General features: G+C 46.0%; 1 protein-coding gene across 2 annotated transcripts in view; it reads right to left on the bottom strand.

Moving 5' to 3' along the window:
- AKAP6 (A-kinase anchoring protein 6) overlaps positions 1–18,585 on the bottom strand; it is a 309,489-nt gene that overhangs the window by 255,637 nt on the left and 35,267 nt on the right. The window contains exons 1-2 of one of the 2 annotated variants that reach the window (XM_038756214.1): positions 11,029–11,116; positions 5,104–5,461 (exon numbers count right to left, since the gene is read on the bottom strand). In XM_038756214.1, the coding sequence (XP_038612142.1) occupies positions 5,104–5,427 (324 nt within the window). In that variant the 5' untranslated portion in view covers positions 5,428–5,461; positions 11,029–11,116. Of the gene's footprint in view, positions 1–5,103; positions 5,462–11,028; positions 11,117–18,585 lie in introns of those variants that run through there. The other variant, XM_038756213.1, reaches the window with a different exon arrangement.

Raw genomic sequence — 18,585 nt, 5'->3', positions numbered from 1 at the left:
TATGTGAGGCACTGCTTGGGTGGACAGTCAGTTCTGCCAGAGTGCCTGCTATGCATTGCAGAATTAGGTAATTCTTCCGACAGTGCACATCTGCCTGAAACAACAATAAGAAGTCCACATGAGACACGTGAGAACCTGCATGGCCTAGTGGACAGACCACGGGCCTGGGAATCAGAAGGCCATGGGTCTAATCCCGGCTCCACCACTTGTCTGCTGCATGACCTTGGGCAAGTCACTTAACTTCTCTGTGCCTCGGTTCCCTCATCTGCAAAATGGGGATTAAGACTGTGAGCCCTATGTGGGACAGGGACTGTGTCCAACCTGATTATCTTGTATCTACCCCAGCTCTTAGAACAGTGCCTGGCACATAGTAAGTGCTTAATAAATACCATCATCATCTCCTGAACACTGTGTTATGAGGTGCTGGGAGAAGTGATTTGATGCACACGCATAACCTTGTAGGACCCAAGCAGTATGGACCTTACATGAACATTGACTCTGACCCAATTCCAATCCCGTAGGGGACTCGTTATCTAAAAGTGAGGAAAGGGGAGGAAAGATACCCAGGGGAAAATACACAAATTAAAGGCAACTTGAAAAAATAGTTCATTAACAGCACCTTCAATTCATATAGAGCTTTTATTTTTTCAAATCCTTCACCTCAATTATCTCATTTTGTTCTCCCCACATTCCTAATCATATTTATTGAGAGCTTACTGTGTACCGAGCACTTACTAAGCACTTAGGAGAATACAATATAACAGAGTTGATGGGCCCATTTCCTGTCCACGATGAGTTTACAGTCTAGAGGTAAGACAAGAATTACCTTCATTTTTCAGAGGTGGACACTGAGGCCCTGAGAAGTTAAATATTTTGCTTAAGGTCATCCAGCAGGCTAGTGACAGAACCAGGACTAGAGCCCATTTTTCTCTCATTCTCATATCTGTGTCTTTGCTTCTAGATCAGGTTCCTCAACACTCCAGACAATGCTAAACTACCATAACCTCCCCCAGATTCTCAATGTACAGAGCCCACTGGACTCCTATGGGGTTGCAGGGTGAGAGAGAGCATGGAGGCTGCCAGTTATTGTGCCACTCATTCAGGCTCCAATGGCATGGAGACTGCAATCTATGGAGATTCCAACTTGACCTACCCTCTACTCCTGAAAGGGGCTGAGCAACTCTGAAGATGGGACTGATCAGAGGGAGAGTCCTTCTACAGAAATTCTGCACCTCCAGACACCCAGAAAGAGCCTCCAGTCTGCACCTCTCCAGAGAGGGCCCACTTAGTGCCAGCCATCATGCTTGGCACCCCATGGGCTCTCAGTAAGGCATTAGCAGGCCTTCCTCCCCTCATCGCTGTGAATTCTTGCATTAAGACTTCCTCTCTACCCCGCTTTTTCCAAAGGCCTAGAACCAGGGAATCTGTAAGGCCTAGCACCCAGGCCAACCAAACAAGCTAAATCTCCTCCAGCCGGCTGCATTATCTTTACGGGATCTTGATATGAGAACAAGGCTGACAGTTCAGAAAATAGTAACCTAGGGCAAGAGAAAGAAACATTGGAGTTGACTATATCTGCCTATTAACCTTTCCTCATTAGTCATCTCAAAATAAATACCACTCAAAATAAAGAGCACATCCCTGCCAGGACAATCCCAATAAAGGGTGGATACATACATTATTTATTTTAATGTCTGTCTCCCCTTCTAGTCTGTGAGGCTGTTGCAGGCAAGGATCTAGTCTACCATTTCTGATATACTGTAATCCCCGTCTTACACAGTAGGCACTCAATAAATACCAGCGATTGTTTGGTAGATGAGTAAACATGGAAGGGGAAAAGGAACCATCAATCCAGAGATTTCAAATTTTTTGCTTCTTGTTACAGAGGGTATGCATGAGGAGAAAGGCTAAAGGGCAATTCAGACTATGTGAGAAACTCCCTGTTGCTAAGAACAATATAATCTTTTACAGAAAACCCAAGCTGAACAAGAATCCCCCTTACAGAAAGTGAACTTGGGACACTCAGGGAAATTTACCCAGATAAAATTCTGCATGTTTCCCATCTTTCCCTTTTTTCCTAGGGTGACTGATGGAGTTTTCAATGGATTCAACTGGAGCAGGGGTTGAACAGCCACAGCTCTAACACTTCAGGCTCTGTAGTCTTAAACTGAAGGCCTTAGGCAAATCACTTAACTTCTCTGTGCCTCAATTTTGTCTTGGAAAATGAGGATTCAATACCTGTTCTCCCGCCTACTTAGACTATGAGCCTCATATGGGAAAGGAACTGTGTCTACCCTGATTAACTTGTACCTACCCCAGTACTTGGAACAGTGCTCATCACATTTCACAAATACCAAAACAATCATCTAGCATTAGTGAGTTGACTGGACAAACTCTAAGGAGAGAAGTAAGAGATGGCTAGGAGAGATCATCTGATCCATCCCCCTGCCTCTGGCCCACGGGACCCCATTAGGCTCCTCTTTTCAGCCAGTTTGATGGGGCAGGAACTGCCCTTCACTGACCACCAAGGTGCTGGCAACAACTCCATTGTCATCTCTCTGCTCCTGACTACTGTGAGAACAGAATTCCCAGTTTTAACCACCCCCGTCTTCACCATCGCCACTACCATCACCCTGGAAACCCTGGGTGTGAGTCCACTTCGTAAGTGTGAGTGTGCACGGGCTCCTGAACTGCTGTCTTTCTCTCCCTCTCTCTCCCTATCACCACCTCTATTTTTCTCTGTCACTCTCCAGCTCATCTCCGCTTTTCTCAGACCCTCCAGCTTAGTTTCTGGCTGTTAGAACCGGATTTTTCAGGTCCCAATCCCATGAGGCCCATCTCAGTCATCCCACTCAAATCTCCTGAAAATATGGTCCCATTTGTCTATACCGATACCAGATCTGGGGAAAATAAGAACATTTGGTCTGTCTTGTGCACATTTTTCAAAGCTGGATCCAGCTGGTGTGCCCCTTTGTGAGCTGTATAGTGTTTTGTTCATGCATGATTCTTGGTTCATGCAAAATTTTTTATTTTGGTACATCCCAAAAATCAATTTCAGATGATCTGCTATAGCAACTTCCAAAGAAGGCACTTTTATGCATCTAAAGCCATCCCCAATTCCTCTCACAGACGATGGTGCATGTATCCACATCTGACCTTAATTCACAAAGAAGATCTGCATTTGTGAATTCCTGGATCCAAGATGCATAGAACTGGCCAAAAGGAATCATGATAAACAGAGCACTAAATATTTACATATGATGTATGAAATGCTTCCGTGCCCATGACAAAAGAGTGTTTGACAGAAGGTCTGGAACTGATGTTCCCTCCCTGTTCAGGCTACATTTGCAGATATGTTATCCTCATCTGACCCAAACTTGCCCAGAACAGCCACTTACCCACCCTCCGAGTTGTGTTGGGGAATCCCTGTTCAATGTGGGTAAATTTGGGGACTGCAGCTTCTGTCATTCTGTGTTCCTAAGGAGCTTTAACATTTGCTTTCCTTCCTGCTAGGAGGCAGAGTAGGGTTTGTCCCTTTTCCATCATGTTTCCAAAGCAGTTTGTTTCCCAAAAGGGGAAAGGTCGCTTTTTCTTCCAACCTGATTATCCTGCACACAGTAAGCCTGGCACACAGTAACCGCTTAACGAATACCACAATTATTATTCTTTGTTACATTTCAAGCCCTCTCAGCTTCCCCAGGCCCCAAGCCTAAGATGAACTCCAAACCTTTAAAGTTCCTTTTGGCCCCTTCTGGCTCAGTGTGGAGGCCAGACCCTTGGAAAAATGTTTCTAAAAAAAGGCTCAGATGTTCTCTATCACATCTTTCCAAAGAATATTTAAGAGTGAAAAAGCAGAAATATTTGGATAATGTTTCTGGGCAAATATACAGTGGAAAAAAGTGCTCAGCAAAATGCATTTTGGTGTGCAAGCCTTTTTATAACTTCAGCCTTGCTCATCCAGCTAGGGAAGATCTCTCCTAAGGGGAGAAAAAAGGCCAGCCCACAGGAAGATCTGATTTTCAAGATTCAGCCCTTCGGCGTTTCAAATATAGGCTGGTAATTATTTTCATTCTTCACTCGAGCTGAGCTCATGTGCTGCTACATTACTGTGGGGTTAGGAAGAGAATCTGGAAAACTGCCATTTTAGTGCATTAAAAAGCATTCATTCAATCGTATTTATTGAGCGCTTACTGTGTGCAGAGCACTGTACTAAGCGCTTGGGAAGTACAAGTTGGCAACATATAGAGATGATCCCTACCCAACAGTGGGCTCATAGTCTAGAAGGGGGAGACAGAGAACAAAACAAAACATATTAACAAAATAAAATAAGTAGAATAAATATGTACAAAAATGCTATCCGGCACCAGAGCCAGAAAGATACCTGGCACCCAGAGATACTACAGGTCAGCAGGGGCTCAGAAAGGATCTCGGGGGCTCGGACAATCTTTCCAGCCACCCCTGAACTCTTGGAGAGCAACCATGTCGGGAACCTGGCCAAATTAGAAGGTCAAAGGTACAAAGAGCTTTTCCAACCCCGTCAGTGAGATTCCAGGTCTGGCATCAGGTCTGGCACCTTGACTTGGAATGGTGGAAAAAATGAAAGGAAGTGGAATTTATTTTTCACCTGAAACCACATAAAAAAAATTTTCCCTCTCATGCTCAACATTTGGTATTCTCAGACTGTCACCACTTTGGATTTTGAGGTGCCACCACAGGAACGTCCACAAGCCATTTTGTTAAATGGGATTTGCAGCCTACATGGTAATATAACCACAACTACATCTTTTACAGTCCATTAAGTTTAACAGAACAATTAAAAAGCTTTCCTAATGAAACCAGAGTTTATGACGTGTTGAAGTTTAATAATCCCTATTGCTACCTTTTATTAATGTTTCTCAGGAAAACAAACTAGTATGCCACTCTAACTGCATCCTGAATATTTACCTTAGCTATTTCATTAGACTTAAAAGCAAGGGCCCTTCATCATGTGAACTGAGCTATTAAAAGTTTCTTCAAGGAATGGGTGTCCTTGGTCTCTCCCTGCAGTGACCCTGTCCAGCCTTCATTCCACTGTCCCGACCCCAAGTTTAGGGCATCACCTACCTTTAGCTGGACTAAATGAACATCCACATGCCTGCTCTCTGAGTCTTGCTGGACCGAATAGGTCAGATCCCTGACCCTCTCCGAGGTCATCCGGAGCCACGTTTCTATTTCTGGCAGGTGGAGGACAATCTTCCAGTCTGCCCCGGTGTGGAGCGGGGGAGGCTTTTCATATCGCTGGTCAGGATCCATCTCCTTCAACCCATCTTCTCCTTCTTCCCGTTCCACCGTGGGGGTCAGGTTGGTGGCCATTGGGGAGGCATCAGTAGCCATGGGATCCAGGTCGTGGGACCTCAAGGGGGACAGTGTTAGGCTCATGGCTAACATGGAGATGTCTAAACCATTCTTCTTTCCAAAACAGCTGGAAAGGAAAATAGAAAACAGGACCACTGTGAATTCGCAAATCAAGGAATCAGAATCACAGAAAAAAACATTAGGATGAGGTGTTCCCCCTCCTGGGAGCTACAGTACAATTCAATATGAACTATTATTTCTACTTCTTTTATTCCCAAACTCATGAATTAGATAGGGAACTGTGTCCAATAATTGGGGGACTCCCTCTTTAGGGAGACCACCAATGACCTATTCAGCTCGCCCACCTTTTGCCCTGTAAAATGGAGTTTCAGTGATGCTTATTTACAACATATCTGATTCTGGTTTGGAAGGTTGACTTCAAGGTCAACCTGTTCCTGATTGTGATGGGATTTTATTTTCCTAAAAGGGTTCTGTAGTATTCTTCAGTAATGCACTACTCCAATCCTTCAATAACAAACTCCTCTTAAGAGGGCAATGAGAATCAGCAAGAGGTTATCCAAGTAGATTACAAAAGACCAATCATATTTTATGAGAACCCACTAGGTACAGAGCCCTCAGAAGTACAGCTTCAGATATCTTATGAACACTAATAATTGGACGCTCAGCCTTTACTAGATCCATAATAATGGGATCTAGGTAACACAAATAATCCTAGCCCAGCCCTCGATGCTGGTCTGCTTCAAGGCTGCCCATCCCCTCGCCCCCTCCTACCTCACCTCCCTTCTCTCCTTCTACAGCCCAACCCGCACCCTCCGCTCCTCTGCCGCTAACCTCCTCACTGTATCTCATTCTCGCCTGTCCCGCCGTCGACCCCCGGCCAACGTCCTCCCCCTGGCCTGGAATGCCCTCCATCCGCATATCCGCCAAGCTAGCTCTTTTCCTCCCTTCAAAGGCCTGAGAACTCACCTCCTGCAGGAAGCCTTCCCAGACTGAGCCCCCTCTTTCCTCTCCCCCTCCCCATCCCCCCCCGGCCCTACCTCCTTCCCCTCCCCACAGCACCTGTATATATGTTTGTACAGACTTGTTACTCTATTTATTTTACTTGTACATATTTACTATTCTATTGATTTTGTTAATGATGTGCACCTAGCTTTACTTCTATTTATTCTGATGACTTGACACCTGTCCACGTTTTGTTTTGTTGTCTGTCTCCCCCTTCTAGACTGTGAGCCCATTGTTGGGTAGGGACCGTCTCTATATGGTGCCAACTTGTACTTCCCAAGCATTTAGTACAGTGCTCTGCACACAGTAAGCGCTCAATAAATACGATTAAATGAATGAATGTTTAAAGCACTCCATCAACCTTGACTCTCCTACCTTACCTCACTGCTCTCCTACTAGGCTCCAGCCCACCCACTTGACTCCTCTAATGCCAACCTACTCACTGTACCTCAATCTCGTCTATCTCACTACTGGACTCTGACCAGGGTCCTGCTTATGTCCTGGAATGCCCTTCCTCTTCACATTCAGCAGAATTACTCTCCCCATCTTCAAAGCACATTTCCTCCGAGAGGTCTTCCCTAACTGAGCCCCTCATTTCCTCTTTTTCCATTCCCTTCTATGTTACCCTTGCACTTGGGTTGGCTCCTTTAATTGACCTCTCCCTCAGTCCCACAGCACTTATGTACATATCCATTATTTATTTGTATTAGTGTCTAGCTCCCACGCTAGACCGTAAGTTCGGTGTGGGCGTCTTCCACCTGTTATAGTGTTTAAATTGTTCCCCCAAAGCACTTACTACGGTGTTCTGCACACAGTAAGTGCTCAATAAATACAATTGATTGATTGGTCCTAAAAAGCATCATTTGCAACTCCACAGCCAGCTATTTTCTACATTCTCTGCAGACCACAGAAGCAGCCTAGGCTAAAGCTCAGCAGGGATTTGGGTTCTCTATAAGAAATAGCTTCCTGCCTGCAACTGCTGTGAGACCTGGGGAATGGAACCGTTGAGAAAAGGATTGACACTCATCGACCTGTATATATGTTTGTACATATTTATTACTCTATTTATCTTACTTGTACATATCTATTCTATTTATTTTATTTTGTTAGTATGTTTGGTTTTGTTCTTTGTCTTCCCCTTCTAGACTGTGAGCCTGCTGTTGGGTAGGGACTGTCTCTATGTGTTGCCGACTTGTACTTCCCAAGCGCTTAGTACAGTGCTCTGCACACAGTAAGTGCTCAATAAATACAATTGATTGATTGATTGATTGATTGACCTAGGATGACTCCGTCCTTCCTGTCTGGAAGCAGGCTTGACCTCCATCTCTCTACGGCCCTATTATTCCAAAACATTTTACAAAAGCCAAATCCATCTCTATACTCAATCTGCTTTCCTGAATCAACCAGAAGTATTTGAGCCCCTACTGTGTGCAGAACACTATACTATGTGCTTGGAGAAGTACAACAACCCGTTATTGGGTAGGGGCTGTCTTTATATGTTGCTGAATTGTGCTTTCCAAGAGCTCAGTACAGTGCTCTGCACACAGTAAGCGCTCAATAGATACAATTGAATGAATTAGTAGCTATAACTTCTGCCCTCAAAGTGCATAGTCCAGCAAGGGAGCCTGGCACTAAAATGAATTACAGATCGGAGGAAGTAATAGAGGACAAAGAGAAGAAGTGTGACCTAGTGGATAGCAGTGGATAGTGGGAGCGGCCTCGAAGGTTACCTCACTCGTGGTTCAGTGGAAAGAGCATAGGCTTTGGAGTCAGAGGTCATGGGTTCAAATCCCACCTCCGGCAATTGTCAGGTGTGTGACTTTGGGCAAGTAACATCACTTCTCTGTGCCTCAGTTCCCTCATCTGTAAAATGGGGTTTCAGACTGTGAGCCCCCCGTGGGACAACCTGATCACCTTGTATCCCCCAGTGCTTATAACAGTGCTTTGCACATAGTAAGCGCTTAACAAATACCATTATTATTATTATTATTATTATTATCACTTCTCTGTGCCTCAGTTCCCTCATCTATAAAATGGGGTTTCAGACTGTGAGCCCTCCGTGGGACAACCTGATCACCTTGTAACCTCCCCAGCGCTTAGAACAGTGCTTTTTCATTCATTCATTCAATCGTATTTATTGAGCGCTTACTGTGTGCAGAGCACTGTACTAAATGCTTGGGAAGTCCAAGTTGGCAACATATAGAGACGGTCCCTACCCAACAGCAGGCTCACAGTCTAGAAGGGGGAGACAGACAACAAAGCACATTAACAAAATAAAATAAACAGAATAAGTAATAAATACATACTAACATATATACATATATACAGGTGGTGTGGGGAAGGGAAGGAGGTAAGGCGGGGGGAGGGGGAGGAGAGGGAGAGGAAGGAGGGGGCTCAGTGTGGGAAGGCCTCCTGGAGGAGGTGAGCTCTCAGTAGGGCTTTGAAGGGAGGAAGAGAGCTAGCCTGGCAGATGTGCGGAGGGTTTGCACCTAGTAAGTGCTCAACAGATGCCACCATTATTATTACTTTGGGCAAGGTGATGCCCAAGGTTAGGGTCACGTCACGGCGCCCTTGGCCAAAACACGGTGGGAGGACTGCGGTTCTTTGGGTGGCCCCTCCATGGTGTCAGCCATCTTGTCCTGTCTGTGGGAACTAGGCAACTGTCACATTTTTAGAGAAGCATCGGGTTCTTTAACAGGGGCGGGGAAGGAGACTTGGTGTTGGCAAAGTGGGCAATGCGGAATAAAAGCGGGGGAATGGCCATCCTTCCCCCAACCTCAGCCCCACAGTGGAGGCCTGGCCTGAGGCGCCGGGACTGGCCGTGCTACGAGGTCACGGCTCTTTGGTCCCTCAGGGGCCGCACCCCTCTTCGCTAACCTTTCCCTCAGCTGCTGGCCCAAACATTCATTCAACCGAATTTATTATTGTTATTAATAATAAAGGCATTTGTTAAGCGCTTACTATGTGCAAAGCACTGTTCTAAGCGCTGGGGAGGTTACAAGTTGATCAGGTTGTGCCACGTGGGGCTTACAGTCTTCATCCCCATTTTACAGATAATAATAATAATGATGACATTTAGTAAGCGCTTACTAGGTGCAAAGCACTGTTCTAAGCACGGGGAAGGTTACAAGGTGATCAAGTTGTCCCACGGGGAGCTCACACTTTTAATCCCTATTTTATAGATGAGGTAACTGAGGCCCAGAGAAGTTAAGTGACTGGCCCAAAGTCACACAGCTGACAATTGGCAGAGCCGGGATTTGAACCCATGAACTCTGACTCGGGCTCTTTCCACTGACCCATGCTGCTTCTCTAGACTTTTTATTGACTATTTATTGAGCGCTTACTGTGTGCAAAGCAACGTTCTAAGCGCTGGGGAGGTTACAGGGTGATAAGGTTGTCCCACGTGGGGTTTACAGTCTTAATCCCCATTTTACAGATGAGGTAACTGAGGCCCAGAGAAGTGAAGTGACTTGCCCAAAGTCACACAGCTGACAATTGGCGGAGCCGGGATTTGAACCCATGATTTCTGACTCCAAAGTCCGGGCTCTTTCCACCGAGCCACGCTGCTTCTCTAGGCGCTGACTTTTTATTGACTATTTATTGAGCGCTGACTGTGTGCAGAGCACTGTACTAAGCGCTTGGGAAGGGCAAGTCGGCAACAGATGGGGACGGTCCCCACCCAACAACGGGCTCACAGTCTACAAGACAACAACAAGAAAGGCAGGGAGGAGAGGAGGAGGAGGAAAGGCAGAGAGGAGGAGAGAAGAGGAGGAGGACCCACTGTTGGGTAGGGACTGTCGCTATATGCTGCCAACTTGTACTTCCCAAGCGCTTAGTACAGTGCTCTGCACACAGTAATTGCTCAATAAATACGATTGATTGATTGATTGAGGAGGGAGAGGAAAAGGATGGGGGAGGAGAGGAAAAGGGGGAGACATCATCACCATCAATCGTATTTATTGAGCGCTTACTGTGCGCAGAGCACTGTACTAAGCGCTTGGGAAGCACAAATTGGCAACATATAGAGACAGTCCCTACCCAAGACAACAAGACATGTGGACAGATGTCAAAATCGTCAGAATAAACAGAATTAGAGCTCTCGGCACATCATTCACAGCGTGGCTCAGTGGAAAGAGCCCGGGCTTTGGAGTCAGAGGTCATGGGTTCAAATCCCGGCTCCGCCACTTGTCAGCTGTGTGACTCTAGGCAAGTTACTTGACTTCTCTGTGCCTCAGTTCCCTCATCTGCAAAATGGGGATTAAGTCTGCGAGCCCCACGTGGGACAACCTAATCACTTTGGATTCTCTCCAGCGCTTAGAACAGTGCTTTGCACATAGTAAGCGCTTAATAAATGCCATTATTATTATTATTATTATTATTAATAAAATAAATAGAATAGTAAATATGTTCAAGCAGGCCGGCGGGCTCGCGGCCTTGATAATCCCAGAGAAAAGGGTGGAAGACCCGCCCTGGAGGGATCCACCCCTGCCAGCCTGGATTGGGTCGCCTCCTTCCCGGAATCCCGGCCCGGAGGGATGGGGGTGGGGGGGATCTTTGGGGAGAGGAAAGGACCTGGATCGGCTGGGATGCTCCCGTTTTCCGCCCCATTCCCGGCCGGGCCTGCAAACGGTGGCCCGGATTCCCCACCCCGCCAAGGCCCCCCGCACTCACGGCCACGGAGTTTGCGGGATGGTCCCTTAACATCGGCTGCTCCTCCTTCTCCCTTCCTCTCCCTCCAGGAGCTGTTCCCGATTTGAAGCAGATCTCGGGTCCTCAGGGGCCCACCCTCCTCACGGTGCCAGCCGAGCCCTGGCAAGCTTGCAGGGCGCCCATGCCCATATTCGCCTGCAAATGAAAACCCTTCCCCTCTGCCTTGGGAACCCGCTGTGGTCCCTTCCCAAAGCCGGCGAAAACGTGGGAAGCTTCGCAAACCCGACTGAGCCCACTGCTGGGTAGGGACCGTCTCTATATGTTGCCAATTTCTACTTCCCAAGCGCTTAGTACAGTGCTTTGCACACAGTAAGCGCTCAATAAATACGACTGGTTGACTGATTGAGCTCCGGGATCTGGAAACAAAGGGGCAGTTGCCAAAACATAAGTCGTTGTGGAAAGCAACGGCCCCCACGCATTGATATGGGATCCTAAACTGAACGAAAACAAACTCCTAACGGGCTCATGTAAGTGTTCAAGTACCATCCTGAGCCGCCTGGATTCAAGGCCCCTTCATTGCTTAGCGTGGGGAGAGAAACGGTCTTTCCGAATGGAAATAGCATCAGTGATCAATCAATCAATCATTCGTATTTACTGAGTGCTTACTGTGTGCACAGCACTGTACTAACCGCTTGGGAAGTACAAGTTGGCGACATATAGAGACGGTCCCTACCCAACAGTGACGCAGACTGTCAGATTTGCAGCAGTGTAGATTGTCCCCAAACCCCAGTATATTTAGCGCTTCTAGCCCCTCTCCACCCCAACAGCGAGGGGAAATTTAAAAAATTAAAAAAGCCCTACTGAGAGCTCACCTCCTCCAGGAGGCCTTCCCAGACTGAGCCCCCTCCTTCTTCTCCCCCTCCTCCCCCTCTCCAATCCCCCCACCTTACCTCCTTCCCCTCCCCACAGCACCTGTATATGTGTTTGTACATATTTATTACTCTATTTTATTTGTACATATTTATTCTATTTATTTTATTTTGTTAATATGTTTTGTTCTCTGTCTCCCCCTTCTATACTGTGAGCCCACTGTTGGGTAGGGACCGTCTCTATATGTTGCCAACTTGTACTTCCCAAGCGCTTAGTACAGTAAGTGCTCAATAAATACGATTGAATGAATGGAAAAAAAATCAGTGCCTTAATTTCCAGCAATTACAGAATTCAAATGGCCCCATCTATGAGATTTGTTTGCAGTCCTTTATTGTGGGACTCCAAATCAATTATTTAAAGAACCTGGAAGAGGGAAAGCTGAAATGAAAATAGTGGTAGTAACCGGAGTACCCTGGCCTTTCAAGTAACAGCCATCATGACTGCTGGTGAAGAACATTTTGTCCTGTCATTGCAGAATTCAGCCCTCCCTGTCCCACTACCTCTCCCTGCCCCCCATCAGGGTGCATTGATGGGAACATGCAGGACCCCCTGGTTGGCTGGCCCATACCAAAATCAGCCTTAGGCCCCATGGCCAGTCTGAATGGATGAGAAGAATCCAGCTAGCAAGGCAATGGAAGCCTTAACGTTTCCCTTCAGAAGCTGGGCAGCTAAGAGTTCTGGGGACTGAATGTGAACCACTGCTTTCACTGAACGGGAGAGTCACTGGGCAACTGCAGAATATTATCACATCCCAGGAGACACAGCAAAATGCTGAGGTTTGCTTAAGAGACAAGCCCTTCCTGGAAGAAACTTCCATTCTGTTCCAGAGAGTTGAGGACCAATCAATCAATCAATCGTATTTATTGAGCACTTACTATGTGCAGAGCACTGTACTAAGTGCTTGGGAAGTACAAATTGGCAACATATAGAGACAATCCCTACCCAACAGTGGGCTCACAGTCTAAAAGGGGGAGACAGAGAACAAAACCAAACTTACTAACAAAATAAAATAAATAGAATAGATATGTACAAATAAAATAAATAAATAAATAGAGTAAAAAATATGTACAAACATATACACATATATACAGGTGCTGTGGGGAAGGGAAGGAGGCAAGATGGGGGGATGGAGAGGGGGACGAGGGGGAGAGGAAGGAAGGGGCTCAGTCTGGGAAGGCCTCCCGGAGGAGGCGAGCTCCCAGTAGGGCCTTGAAGGGAGGAAGAGAGCTAGCTTGGCGGACCAAGTTTCTGCCCTCCTCCCTTATCTCTATCCTCTGCAGTAACACTTGGTACTAATCCCCATGTTCAGGCTAAGGAGCAAACTGAGTGGTGAGCCAGATATGGAGATGACTTGCAGAGAGGGCATTGGGCGGAGGGAAATCAATCAATCAATCGTATTTATGTGCACACAGTAAGCGCTCAATAAATACGATTGATGATGATTGAGCGCTTACTGTGTGCAGAGCTCTGTACTAAGCACTTGGGAAGTACAAGCTGGCAACATAAGGTCACTGGAAAGGACACTGTAGCCACCTCGTGGGTTGGTAAAGGCTCCAGGACCACGACGAGAGCTTAGTGATACGTAACTGCCAAGCTCAAATCTCTCGGCTGGTTGTCCCCCACGGTGCTTGTCTCCCCTGGCTAGCTCCATCCCCCAGCCAGGACTCAGCATCGGCCCCCAAACACTGCAGCAGCATCTCCCAGCTCCTTGCCGGCTTTTCCTTCCTAGCCTCAGACTGTCCTGAATCTCCTGTCCGCTTGGAAACAACCAGAATCCTTCCTTTTCTGCCACGGTGTTCTGGGCCCCACCTGGTACCCATGGCTTCCCCTCTACGGAGTTTGTTTCTGAAACACTGGGTGGTGTCAAACGTTTCCAACTGGTCAAAGCAAACACCAGAGTGGCCAAGGGAGTGTTAATGCACTTTCCCATGTCTCCCTCTCTGTCTTCCATCGTGTGTTCTTTAAACCAGTCCTGACCTACCTTTCAAGGGACAGCTGCAGTTTCCACCCAGCAACTGGACCCTTTGGCTGTTCAGTACTTGGGCACAGTAAATGACTCTGTCCACCCAGGCCGAAAACGCAACCAGGAATGTGCACACACAAATGTACAAGTGACTAAATATATAACTACTCCCATCTAAATCAGAACTGAGCTGGAAGAGGTCACGTGGTCCAGCACCCTGCTTCCAAAATGGTGAATGACTCAGCCATCCAAGACAGGTAAGTAAGTGTCTGTTCTTTTTCTTAAATCTCTCCTGGGATGAAGACTTCTCAAGTTCCAGTGTTTTTACCCCATGAGAAGTTATTTTCTTTGCCTACCTGAAATATCTCCTGGGTTAAATGTATTTAACATTTGAATAAGTTTCACCATTTTCTCTTGGTGAAACTTTGGTGGACATGGAGAGCCAGTGATCAGTCTTCTCTTCTATAAAATCCTTCCTAGACTTAAATCTTATTTAGTCACTCCTCAGCCTGTACTTCGGCAGAGACGATAAATTTTTACTAAACTATTTAATCCTCCCACAATAACAATATTTATTAAGCACTTACTATGTGCCAAGCACTGTACCAAGTGCTGGGGCAGATCAACCAATGGCATTTATTGAACACTTACTGTCTGTACAGCGCTGTACTAAGCACTTGGGAGAGTACAATGCCATAGGGTCGGTAGACATACTCCCTGCCCATAGTGACTTACATTCTAGAAGGGTACTACAAGGGGACTACAATGCCATAAAAAAGGGTAGATTCAAGATAATCAAGTCTTAGTCCCTGTCCCACATGGGGACTCTTGCTTCTACCAATGGTATCCTTGTGTTTCCTTTTGTTCCCACTCTTTGTGAATAATTTGGACCTCTCCCCATTAGGATGCAAAATTCTAGAGAGCAAGGAATGTTGTTTGTGTAGTTTTTGCCCAAACCCTGAGAACAACACTCTGTACAATGCAGGTGCTCAGTAAATACTATTGATTGATTCTCCAGGCTTAACATCCTCAATTGCTTTAATCTCTCTCTATATAGAGTCATCCCTTTTACCAATTTTTGTTCCTGTTCTCTGGACTCCCATTTCTTTATGTCCTGGACACAGACTTTTAATAAGGGTTTTACCAATATGCAGAAAATTACTTCCTTATACAAGTCTTATTCTTGATCTTTGGTCTCAATACTATGTAGGCTTTAATACTTGCCCTCCACTGACAACTCATATTCATAATAATAATAACTGTGACATTTAAGTGCTTACTATATGCCAAGTGCAAAAAACCCAGGTCCCACATTGGCTCACAGCATATGAGAGAACTGAGGCACAGAGAATTTAAATGGTCACACGTGGTGGTCAGGATTAGAACCCAAGTCCTCTGACTCCCAAACCCATGCTCTTTCCACTAGGTCACACTGCTTCCCCAAAAAGATTATCTGACTGGACACAGTCCTGTCCTGAAGTAGGGCTCAAAACCGATCTTATTCCCCATTTTGCAGAAGAGAAGCCTGGCACATAAAAAGATCAACTGACTTGCCCATGTTCACAAAGTAAGATTTCATTCATTCATTCAATCGTATTTATTGAGCGCTTACTATGCACAGAGCGCTGTACTAAGCGCTTGGGAAGTACAGGCTGGCAAAAGATGGCAAGGTGGCAGCAGAGCTTCTGGGACTGAACTCTGGATCATTTTTTTTTTCCAATGGTACTCATTAAGCGCTTACTTGTGCCACGCATTGTCCTAACTGCTAGAGTAGATACAAGATCATTTTTGAATGCAGTCACTGTCCCACATTCATTCATTCATTCAATCGTATTTATTGAGCGCTTACTGTGTGCAGAGCACTGTACTAAGCACTTGGGAAGTACAAGTTGGCAACATATAGAGACGGTCCCTACCCAACAGTGGGCTCACAGTCTAGAAGAGTGGGCTCACAGTCTAGAAGGGTCATAGTAAATAGGAGGTGATTCAGTGCTTAGTACAGTCCCTGGCACATAGTAAGCACTTAAATATCATTATAATGATAATAATAATCCTATTAATAATAATAGGATTTAATCCCCATTTTATAGATGAGGAAACTGAGACACATGGAAGTTAAGTGACTTGCCTAAGTTCACGCAGCGGACAGGTGGTGGAGCAGGGATTAAAATCCAAGTCTTCTGACTCCTAGGTTCATTGCCCTTTCCAACTAGGCCATGCTGTCCCCCCCACCCATTTCATTTCATTTTCATTTAATCGTATTTATTGAGCGCTTACTGTGTGCAGAGCACTGTGCTAAGCGCTTGGGAAGTACAAGTTGGCAACATATAGAGACGGTCCCTACCCAACAGCGGGCTCACAGTCTAGAAGGGGGAGACAGACAACAAAACAAAACATATTAACAAAATAAAATAAATAGAATAAATATGTACAAATAAAATAGAGTAATAAATACATACAAACATATATACACGTATACAGGTGCTGTGGGGAGGGGAAGGAGGTAAGGTGTGGGGGATGGAGAGGCGGAGGAGGGGGAGAGGAAGGAGGGGGCTCAGTCTGGGAAGGCCTCCTGAGCTCTCAGTAAGGCCAGCTGTAAAGCAACCAGAGGCATAAATTAATTTCCTCACATAGATGCAGCAGTGAACGAGCCCCTTCAAACTGCAAAATGATGCCCTCAGCCTGCAGAATTCTGCAGCCTCATTCCTACTCCAAGACGCAGGCAGTGTTTAAATAGGCCAGGGTTGAGTGTGTTTGCTGAAGAAATGGAAATTCAAAGTTGTTCTTCTCCAGGTTTGGCATGTCGGGAGGCCTGCTTTGAGTCTGATCCCAGCCTGAATTTCCTCAAGGGGTAGAATATTGAAAATGGGAAAAGGGAGGGGGAATTCAATTCCCCAGAAGAACAGGGATTCCCCAGGAGGGCACATAGGAGACTCCCAGGTGAGCCCCTGACTTGGTCCTTGCCAGAGGAGTGACTGATTTGCTTTATGGCCAGGGTAGCTCAGCTGGGATAATCCAGCCTGCTTTCTAAAGGTATTGGTGGCAGGCACTTCAGTTCTGGAAAAATTGTGGCATCTCTGGAGTGAGGAGCAGGAAGACACCGGGGCCCAGAGAAGGACGGAGGAAAAGCAGGATAATGATAAAGGGTGAGAGGAGGAGGAGGGAGTCTGAGGAGTGTGGGGAAGGAGGGGAGAACTGTCTGAGAAGTGGGTGTGCTTGATAGTCTTTTATTCTGCTGGAGTTTCCCTAGGACAGGAGCAAGGTCAGGAAAAGAAAAAAAGTGTCTGTAATTATGGTAGACTCCTTCAGTTGACACTGCATGTCGCATGCTATTGATGAAGCTACACAAGAGGCCGAGGGATGCTTCCTCATCTTGCAATCCTGCATAACCAGAGGGAGCACTGGCACAAAGGCCAGGATTTTCAGAAAAGTTATCTTCACCTCTTCCACCCACCCGCCTTTATGGAAAGTGTTTGCTTTGATGCCAAGCCCTTAAAATACTAACGAAATGACAGGGCAGAGAGTTCATCCTTTAATATCCTCAAGGTAGACAGAGGTTTCTTACGTTACCCTTAATTCCCGTGAGAATGGTTTCAAGAAGAAAGCTTTCCACTTGAATTTTCAATCGCACAGTAGGAAAAAGGCAGAATCTACAATTGTTCTAAAAGAGTTTATAATGATTTAGTTTAGAGTTAATCAAGTTCTCCCTGACATGAATCATTTGAGTTGAAAGTAGGAGCCTAGGCCAGTATGGGCTTACTATCCAGCACTAATAACTCACCCCATTTGGTCTTGAAAAACAGCTCTTGCCACTGAGTGCCGTTCTCCTTTCACTGAGTTTTAAAAGGATATGGAACAGTGAAGGGGTTTTATAGATTGTTTCTTGCCCTATTTTAAGCTTTCATTCGACACAAATTCACCTTTGGTGATATGTTGTCCACAGAGCCAACTGCCCTGCTTTATGAAGCTATGCTTCAACCACTTTAACGTTTGCAAAACAGATCCTTGGTCAACTTGAGCAAATTTGCTGCAACCTTACCTGATCACCTTCTCAGAAAGGAGAGGGAGAGGAGAAACCATTGGATTTAAGAGGCATTTTTGAGTTTGGGGAGCAGAAAGGACAGAATTGTTGTTCTCACAGTCTCCTCCCCCTCACCTCTCTGTCCTATCTGCCTAAATACCAAAACCCCAATTGGAAATTCCCTCCTGGACTGAAAGGAGATGAAATAGTGCTTATCGAAGATCATTATCATTGTTTGCCAGACTTCACTGCTTAGAAACAGCAAATATCACATCTGCTCTGCCTTGCTGTGGGGCATAATTACAGTGTGGTTCTGCATTATCTTTGGGCCCCACCTATTTGACTGGGGTTTTGTTGAGCCCCTCACACAAAGGAAGTAACCCCACTCATGAACATTTGGTATGAGAAGCAGCGTGGCTCAGTGGCAAGAGCCTGGGCTTTGGAGTCAGAGGTCATGGGTTCCAATGCCGCCTCTGCCAATTGTCAGCTGTGTGACTTTGGGCAAGTCACTTAAGTTCTCTGTGCCTCAGTTACCTCATCTGTAAAATGGGGATGAAGACTGTAAGCCCCATGTGGGACCATCTGATCACCTTGTATCCTCCCCAGCGCTTAGAACAGTGCTTTGCACATAATTAGCCATCATTATTATTATTCATTGCTCCTG

Source organism: Tachyglossus aculeatus, chromosome 14 (assembly GCF_015852505.1).
Source record: "Tachyglossus aculeatus isolate mTacAcu1 chromosome 14, mTacAcu1.pri, whole genome shotgun sequence".
NCBI lineage: Eukaryota > Metazoa > Chordata > Mammalia > Monotremata > Tachyglossidae > Tachyglossus > Tachyglossus aculeatus.
Note: the sequence above shows the minus strand (reverse complement) of the source record. Positions and strands in the feature narration are given on the sequence as shown.